The following is a 9725-nucleotide window of genomic DNA, read 5'->3' as shown; positions in this document are numbered from 1 at the left end:
CAAATGTAGGATGTTTAGGACTTGAAAAAACAACGTAGTTCTTCTATAATGAGAAATCCCCAGGGATCTCCATGCATGCACACGCACACAGACACACACACGTGCAGAATCAGACACACACAGAAAGTCACAGTCACACACACAAGCACACATACCAGGTATCAACGTGCTAGCGAAGGCATGTTGCTACTTAGACAATCCCAGTTCCTACAAATTGTGTTATTTTATTTGAACAATACTGCAGTTATGAAATATAAGCCATCCTCTTCAGCCCTCCCAGCCTACATTGACATTACATGTCAAAGTAAGTACAGGCGGATAGACAGACACAGTGTGTTAAGTAGTCAGGTAGGCTGACACAGAGACACAGCTTGCCGGCAGTAGTGAGAGCAACCCTAGTAGGACCCACTACTGGTGCATTGCAGTGAGAACTCAGACAATCACAGGAGTAGGTTTGCAGTTCCGCCCTGCTGACAGAGTTAATGTTAATCAGCACACCACTCCCCTCGCCTACCCCACACACAGGTGTGTGTTTGTAAGATAATTGTGTACAATGAAAATAAAACATTTTCCTTTGTGTGATTTCCTTAGTGTGTATGCTTCCTTTGCGAGTGTATGTATGTTGGTTGGGAAAGTGTAGAGATGTATATGTGTTTCTAAATGCGAGGGTGGTTCTTATTAGAATTGATTTGATCTGATGCCATTTGAGTAAATAAATAATGTTAGACCATTTCCCATGGCAGCAACCCAGAGGAAAATCTATATATTTACTGTATAATATAGTGTTACGAAAACACACAGACACAAGCTGACTATAGAGAGATATTGATCAGATAAGCCTGTGAATATCATGGAGGTCTCTTCGGTCAAGCGGAATGGTAAGCTTGATCATCATGAGCTTCTATCTGCTGTGTTGTGCCTGGATCGACGAGTTAAGCGCATAATTGCTGAATACCTGTTGCCGTTCCTTCTGCTGGGGTGAAATAGCCATTTTCTTCATCCTTAACATGAATCCATGCACTCCTAAATACAAACACACCTATCGTCAGTGTATGGTGTGTGTGTGGGGCCAAACAGAAGACAAGTCTCTCTGGATTAGGTATTTTACATAAAGACACTTTATTATATTAGACATACATCTCTTGATATGATATTTATAGATATAATAAGACCAGTAGGTCAAAAATAATACTATCATTGTTATATATAGAAAACTAAGCAGATATACACTACTTTTGACTTATCTTAGTTCTGTCACCAAAAATCTAAAAAGTCACAGGGATTAGAGGTTATACGGTACAGTCTGTTAGTAATAAAGTGTGTGTGTGTGTGTGTGTGTGTGTGTATAAGTGACCCCTCACAAATCACATGAATTGAGATTGGGATTTTGTTATGTTCTCTCCACAACCATTGTCATATTAGCTGGTGTTTACATTTGTAGATGTATAATAAGAGGCCAATATAATGCAATCTTCTCAGTTGAACTTTGACACAAGGTTTATGTACTGTACTGTAACACTGGTTGGAACTTCACACTAAGCTGAAAGGGGAACACAGTACTGTAATGCATTATGGAGAGCATGTGTTGGTCTGTAAAGGGCCTATGGCCGACAAGTCTTGTTCCTTTCTGTTTCATAGGCTTTTTTATCAAAGGAGGTAGGACTATTTTGTTGGCAACAGAGAGATAAAATTCACTGACAGTAATATTAATTTGGCAACCACACTACCGTGTTTCCTCTATCTGACATTAAGAAAGAGCATGGCTGAAGTGGGAGAGTCGCCCTCATCAAGACACTGTCTTTCAACCTTTATTTTGGTATTTCTTTCTCTTTTTTTCTCTTTCTCTACTGCACCTCTCTCTCTAGTGTTTCTCTCTGTCTCTCCCCCTCTCTCTCTCTTTAGGGGCTCTGGTCACTGCAGCATGTATGATGGAGGCTTGTCGGGGTCAGGAGGCATCAAAGCTGAAAGACAAGAGGGGAAAATGGGTATTACCATTACTGTGTATATGCATGTTTCGTGCAAGTTGCCGTGTGTGTGTGTGTGTGCGCGCGCGTTAGGGATGGGGGTTTTAAATAATTTCACTATTCGAAAAGTAATTTCTGTCAGATATCCGGATATTGTAAATAAATGTTATTTTTTTACTTACGTTTTTTAACCTGAGCACTGCTGCTATAGCTAGCTAGGCTAATTCAGGCTACATGCTGCGCTTTTTCCCCAACCCCATTCAAATAAAACAGCTTACCTGTTGGTTGCTCGTTGTAGCTTACTCCTTCTCATTGAGAACTTTTAATTCCATAATTTTATTCCATCTTGCATTGCATTAGAGAACTCTCACTCCACTTGCTACACATTGAGCCTCTTTGTCACCTTGATTGGCCAACATCAACAACAAGCTACAGTGCCTATAGAAAGTCTACACCCCATTGAACTTTCTTCACATTTTGCTGCGTTAAACTTAAATCTAAAAAGGGATTATATTCAATTTTTTTCCCTACATATCTACACAACCTACTCCACCTTTTCAAAGTTAAAGAAAGCTATATGTCACGTCCTGACCATAGAAAGACTGTATTTTCTATGGTAGAGTAGGTCAGGGCGTGACTAGGGGTGTTTAGTCTAGTTTATTATTTCTATGTGGGGTTCAGGTTAATTTTCCTATGTTGGTGTTTGTGTATGATTCCCAATTAGAGGCAGCTGATAATCGTTGTCTCTAATTGGGGATCATACTTAAGTTGCATTTTTTCCACCTGTGGGTGATGGGATATTGTTTATGTTTCGTTGCCTGTTCGCACTGAATTGTCGTCACGGTTCGTTTATTCGTTTATTCTTTATTTGTTTTTTTGTATTTACTTAAGTTTCACTCATGAAAATATGTGGAACTCAACATACGCTGCACCTTGGTCCAATCATTATTACGAACATTGTGACACTATAAAACATTTTCCAAATTTAGAAAAAATAATACAACTGAAATATCATAATTGGACAAGTCTCCACCCGCCTGGGCTAATACTTGGTGGAAGCACCTTTGGAAGCCATTACAGCTGTGAATCATTTTCATTAAGATTCTACCAACTTTACACAACTCTTAGAGCAACATACAGAGCATTCGGTAAGTATTCAGACCCCTTCCCTTTTTCCACATTTTGTTTCGTTACAGTCTTATTCTAAAATCGATTAATTAAAAAAAAATCCCAATCTACACACAATAACCCATAATGAAAAAGCGAAAACAGGTTTTTAGAATTTTTGAAATACCTTATTTACATAAGTATTCAGACTCTTTACTATGAGACTCAAAATTGAACTCAAGTGCATCCTGTTTCCATTGATCATCCTTGAGTTGTGTTTACAACTTGATTGGAGTCCACCTGTGGTAAATGTGTCGAGGCACGGATCTGGGGAAGGGTAACAACACATTTCTGCAGCATTGAAGGTCCCCAAGAACACAGTGGCCTCCATCATTCTTAAATGGAAGAGCACTCCACCAATCAGACCGTTATGGTAGAGTGACCAGATGGAAGCCATGCCAAAAGGTACCTAGAGGACTTTCAGACCATGAGAAAGACTCTCTGGTCTGATGAAACCAAGAAACTCTTTGGCCTGAATGCTAAGCGTCACGTCTGGAGGAAACATGGCACCATCCCTACGGTGAAGCATGGTGGTGGCAGCATCATGCTGTGGGGATGTTTTTCGGCGGCAGGGACTGGGAGACTAGTCAGGATCGAGGGAAAGATGAACGGAGCAAAGTAAAGAGAGATCCTTTTGGCAAGCTCCTTGGGGCGGCAGGTAGCCTAGTGGTTAGAGCGTTGGGCCAGTAACTGAAAGGTTGGTGGATCGAATCCCTGAGCTGACAAGGTAAAAATCTGTTGTTCTGCCCTTGAACAAGGCAGTTATCCCACTGTTCCTAGGCCGTCATTGTAAACAAGAATTTGTTCTTAACTGACTTGCCTGGTTAAATAAAAATAAATAACATAACAATCCTTGATGAAAACCTGCTCAGGACCTCAGACTGGGGTGAAGGTTCACCTTCAGACAGGACAACGACCCTAAGCACAAAGACAAGACAATGCAGGAGTGGCTTTGGAACAGGTCTCTGAATGTCCTTGACTGGCCCAGCCAGACCTCGGACATGAACCCGATTGAACATCTCTGAAGAGACCTGAAAATAGCTGTGCAGCAACGCTCCTCATCCAACCTGACAGAGCTTGAGAAGATTTGCAGAGAATAATGGGAGAAACTCCCCAAATACAGGTGTATTATAGCATCATACCCAAAAAGACTTGAGGCCGTAATCGCTGCCAAAGGGGCTTCAACAAAGTATTGAGTAGAAGATTTGAATACCAATGTAAATGGGATATTTCCATTTTTTATTTTTAATACAATTGCAAAATTTTCTAAAAACCTGTTTTGCTTTGTCGTTATGGGGTATTGTGTGTAGATTGATGAGGGGGGGGAAACAATTCAATAAATTTTAGATTAAGGCCAAAATATGGAAAAATTCAAATGGTCTGAATACTTTCTGAATGCACTGTATGTGTGTTTGTTTTTGTGTGTGTGCATGCCTTTGTATGTGCAGTACCAGTCAAAAGTGTGGACACACATACTCATTCTAGGGTTTTTCTTGATTTTGTACTATTTTCTACATTTTCTACATAGTAAAGACATCAAAACTATGAAATAACATACATGGAATAATGTAGTAACCAAAAAAGTGTTAAACAAATCAAAATATATTTTAGATTTTAGATTCTTCAAAGTAGCCACCGTTTGCCTTGATGACAGCTTTGCACTCTTGGCATTCTCTCAACCAGCTAGTCTCCTGGAATGCATTTCAATTAACAGGTGTGTCTTGTTAAAAGTTAACTTGTGGAATTTCTTTCCTTAATGCGTTTGAGCCAATCAGTTGGGTTGTGACAAGGTAGGGTTGGTATACAGAAGATAGCCCTATTTGGTAAAATACCTGGTTCATATAATAGCAAGAACAGCTCAAATAAGCAAAGAGAAACGACAGTCCATCATGGGCAGTCAATCTGGATGAACTTTGAAAGTTTCTTCAAGTGCAGTCGCAAAAAACATCAAGCGTTATGATGAAACTGGCTCTCATGAGGACCATCACAGGAAAGGAAGACCCAGAGTTACCTCTGCTGCAGAGGATAAGTTCATTAGAGTTAACTACACCTCAGATTGCAGCCCAAATAAATGCTTCACAGAGTTCAAGTAACAGACATATCTCAACATCAACTGTTCAGAGGAGACTGTATGAATCAGGCCTTCATGGTCAAATTGCTGCAAAGAAACCACTACTAAAGGACACCAATAAGAAGAAGAGACTTGCTTGGGCCAAGAAACACGAGCAATGGACATTAGACCGGTGGAAATCTGTCCTTTGGTCTGATGAGTCCAAATTTTTGATTTTTGGTTCCAACCGCCATGTCTTTGTGAGACGCAGAGTAGGTGAATGGATGATCTCCGCGTGTGTGGTTACCACCGTGAAGCATGGAGGAGGTGTGATGATGTGGGGGTGCTTTGCTGGTGACACTGACAGTGATTTATTTAGAATTCAAGGCACACTTAACAAGCATGGCTACCACAGCATTCTGCAGCGATACGCCATACCATCTGGTTTGTGCATAGTGGGACTATCATTTGTTTTTCAACAGGACAATGACCAACACACCTCCAGGATGTGTAAGGACTATTTGACCAAGAAGGAGATGCATCAGATGACCTGGCCTCCACAATCACCTGACCTCAACCCAATTGAGATGGTTTGGGATGAGTTGGACCGCAGAGTGAAGGAAAAGCAGCCAACAAGTACTCGGCATATGTGTGAAGTCCTTCAAGACTGTTGTAAAAGGATTCCAGGTGAAGCTGGTTGAGAGAATGCCAAGAGTGTACAAAGCTGTCATCAAGGCAAGGGGTGGCTACTTTGAACAATCTCAAATATAACATATATTTTGATTTGTTTAACACTTTTTTGGTTACTACATGATTCCATATTTGTTATTTCATAGTTTTGATGTCTTTACTATTATTCTACAATGTAGAAAATAGTAAAAATAAAGAAAAACCCTTGAATGAGTAGGTGTATCCAAACTTTGACTGGTATTGTATATCTCACCTGTCCCAAATCTTCACACCCCTACAGGTGTTGGTGCAGCAGCCAGCAGATATGAGAGCTGGAAACAACATCAATAAATATGATCAATAATCTATATGACAAGGGACAAGCACAACTTCCTTACAATAAAACCAGAATGGAATAGAATAAAATAAACATATTTAAGATTGAAAATATATTATAGTAGAGTATTGTCGTGTGTCTGTCTTGATTTTCACAGTATCTCCAGAGCAGTGTGTGTGTGTGTGTGTGTGTGTGTGTGTGTGTGTGTGTGTGTGTGTGTGTGTGTGTGTGTGTGTGTGTGTGTGTGTGTGTGTGTGTTCGTACGTGTGGCCATAGTAGTGAGTCACTGTACTAATTACAGTCATTAGGTGGAAAACTACCCCATAATTCAAGTGTGTTGTAATAAGGAAGCATCACTTAATCTGAGAGGACTGGATCTGCTGGTTTGATTTGCTTATAATGCCCTCTTAATTATTTATGTTTGATACACTGAGGACATCCCACACACACCCCAGTTAGCACATAACGTTCTGAGAACCATATGTTTCTTAGAGCTTGGTGAGAGCAAGGTTGTTCTATGGTTATTTTGCATACAACCTTCCCACAAAGTTTTGTGAATGGTGCAGGATACCAAGCTAGCACATAACATGAAACATATGTTTATTAGGTGGGAATTTCGGTGCTTCAGCATAATGAACGTTTCCTACAGGTTTCCTCATGGTTAAATTTAAAGTAATGTTCTCTTAACGTTCAGAGAACATTAAGAGACAGCAATCTTCTGTAGGAATTTCAGTACTTGAGCATAACATTTTCTACAGGTTTCCTCACGGTTCTATTTAAAGTCACAGGACATTAAGAAGACATTCCATAAAAAAATATAAGAAAACAGTAACATTCAAAGAATGTTATTTAAAAACATACATTCCGTTCTCAGCGTCAACAAAACGTTCTCTATGTTGTGTGTTCAGGCGTGTTGGCCGTTCCACTAATTGGCCACACCTGGTTCTTAAAGAGTGCTTCTTTTCTTTGAAATTGGGTCAATTTGAATAGACTAAACTGAACAGCTTTGTATGAGTAAAAAAAACATGGCATGCTACTTCCATTCTGGTGGTGCAGTGGACTAATTCCATGGATAGAAAACAGAAGATCATCGTTTTGAATCTCACTGACGTTGTGCCACAATAAATCTATGCTTGGAGTTCAAAACAGTTAATAAAAACTAAACTAGCAGTGTTTTTAAAAGTCATATTGAAACATTTTCTCAGAACATTATTTAAGTACCTTAAAATAACCTATAATTTCGGTTCTCAGAACATGAATAAAACCTCCAAGGAAAACATTCGGGGAACCATAGTAAAACATTCTCAGAACCTCCCAGCAACTGAAAAATATTTGTTCCCAGAAAAGGTAAAATGATCATTTCTGTTTTTAGAAAGTTTAAAAGCGTTCTGTTTTAACGGTCAGGAAACGTATGGCTTCGTTCCCAGATACAATGGGAACCAAAAAATGTACGTTCCAACAACTTCCAAGAAACTGAATGTCTGTCATTCTGCCCCTGAGCAAAGCAGTTAACCCACTGTTCCCCGGGCGCCGAAGACGTGGATATCGATTAAGGCAGCCCCCGCACCTCTCTGATTCAGAGGGGTTGGGTTAAATGCGGAAGACACATTTCAGTTGAAGGCATTCAGTTGTACAACTGACTAGATATCCCCCTTTCCCTTTCCCAGTGCAAATGAAAAACATGTTTTAAGTTTCAAAGTTACAACAACCTATAGCTAAGTTTTTGTTATTTGGAGTTAATAAATACTTTTTGATTTGGGTCGCAGCATATTATGCATATCTGCTACTGTACCATAGCAGCAAAGGCTGGACAAATATTATTTATCTCTTTTGTTTTAATATGTTAAAATGCATCCAACTGTATGTACATAAGTGGACATTATCAAGGGCCATATTTTTTCAAATAAAACAATGGCCAGGTTGGGTTGCAGTTGCACATTTTTTTGCAAAAACAAATAGGCTATGTCTGGCCCGTGAGTTATTTGTGTTTTTTCAAGTTTGACACCCCTTGGCTAGACTATCTATTCATGTAACTAGCTATTTATTTAGCAAGTTAAAAACACGGAGCCTAATGTTAGCTAGCTAGCTGCTGGGAGGATGACATGTCATTGGATGAGTGGGTGAGTGACCGAATTTTTCCACTCATATCGTTTTTCTTTGGCTACAACTAGAGATGCTGCAGGTTCATTTGGTTAGCGAGCAAGAAATGTGAATCACTTTATCCACAGTTAGCATATCTCTTAGTTGTCAATCAAATGTACTTGGCATCGATCAAATGTGCGGGCAGGCAGGCAAGTTCCCATGCATGCATGCATTTGCAGGCAAGGTGCAGAAGGATGAGCAGGCCACTATTCCCCATTGTTTATCAGTGCAATTTTGACGGCAAACTAGTTTGAGAGGCTTAATCTACTGTTCCCTCGTTAGATTTTAGCTCATCTCGCTCTGGCTAGCATTAGTTGTTGATCTTGTTGTTGTTGATGTGCATAGGCAACTGAGGGAGAGAGACTCCCTTTTCATGGTTGTTCGATCAATAGGATTGTGAAGTGTGCAAATGTAAGAGGACTCCCGTGGTATTTACATATTTGCAGAAATCCATTCAGGTATATTTTGTAGCTTTTGGTGAATGCGGTCTAATGATCTAATGTTGCGCTGTTAATACTGCCTGTAAACACACAGTCCAGTTCAAAGTGAATGATGGCAGGCCTGTGTGGCAAATGACTTATTTGCATATAAGCCTACTGTACCTCTGATTGGCTATGATGCACCCAGACAGGACAGATGTTTTATTTGGTTTTAATTACAGCAGTGTCTATTAATTGTCCAAACGCGAGGCCGCTTTCCCACTCTATATTAATATAGAATTTTCACAAACGCCTTACTATACGTAATTCCCAAATATACTATGAATTTATGAAAACATGATAATGAACATATCTCTCTTGTACGAAAATGTACAAAAAAGGTGTAATATTCTTCCTGGAGGTGTATATGAACAGATTTTATGTCATGTTGCAAAAATGCTGTCAGTTCCACTTTAAAACATTTACAGAGTTTAATTGCTGTTGATAGGAGAAAACTAAGGATAGATCAACAACATTGTAGTTATTCCACAATACTAACCTAAATGACAGAGTGAGAAGACTGAAGCCTGTACAGAATAAAAATATTCCAAAACATGCATCCTCTTTGCAAAAAGGCACAAAAGTAAAACTGCAAAAATGTGTCAAAGAAATGTACTTTTGTCCTGAATGTTATGTTTCGAGCAAATCCAACACAACACATCACTGAGTACTACTCTTCATATTGTCATCGGCAAGGACTAGGGAGTTTTTTAGGATAAAAATGTATGGAAAAAAGCCAAACACAGTCAAAATCCTAGAGGAAAACCTGGTTCAGTCTGCTTCCAACAGACACTGGGAGACAAATTCCCCTTTCAGCAGGACAATAACCTAAAACACAAGGCCAAATATACACTGGAGTTGCTTACCATGATGACATTGAATGTTCCTGAGTGGCCGAGTTACAGGTTCGACTTAAA

General features: G+C 39.5%; 1 protein-coding gene across 2 annotated transcripts in view; it reads right to left on the bottom strand.

The window, feature by feature from the left end:
* Positions 1-1095: 1095 nt before the first annotated feature.
* ccdc85a (coiled-coil domain containing 85A) overlaps positions 1096-9725 on the bottom strand; it is a 42963-nt gene continuing 34333 nt past the window's right edge. Inside the window, exons 3-4 of one of the 2 annotated variants that reach the window (XM_055902355.1) lie at positions 6125-6182; positions 1096-1961 (exon numbers count right to left, since the gene is read on the bottom strand). In XM_055902355.1, coding sequence (XP_055758330.1) covers positions 1946-1961; positions 6125-6182 — 74 coding nt within the window. In that variant the 3' untranslated portion in view covers positions 1096-1945. The remainder of the gene's footprint in view (positions 1962-6124; positions 6183-9725) is intronic. The other variant, XM_055902356.1, reaches the window with a different exon arrangement.

Source organism: Salvelinus fontinalis, chromosome 37, assembly GCF_029448725.1.
Source record: "Salvelinus fontinalis isolate EN_2023a chromosome 37, ASM2944872v1, whole genome shotgun sequence".
NCBI classification, from domain to species: Eukaryota; Metazoa; Chordata; class Actinopteri; order Salmoniformes; family Salmonidae; genus Salvelinus; species Salvelinus fontinalis.
Note: the sequence above shows the minus strand (reverse complement) of the source record. Positions and strands in the feature narration are given on the sequence as shown.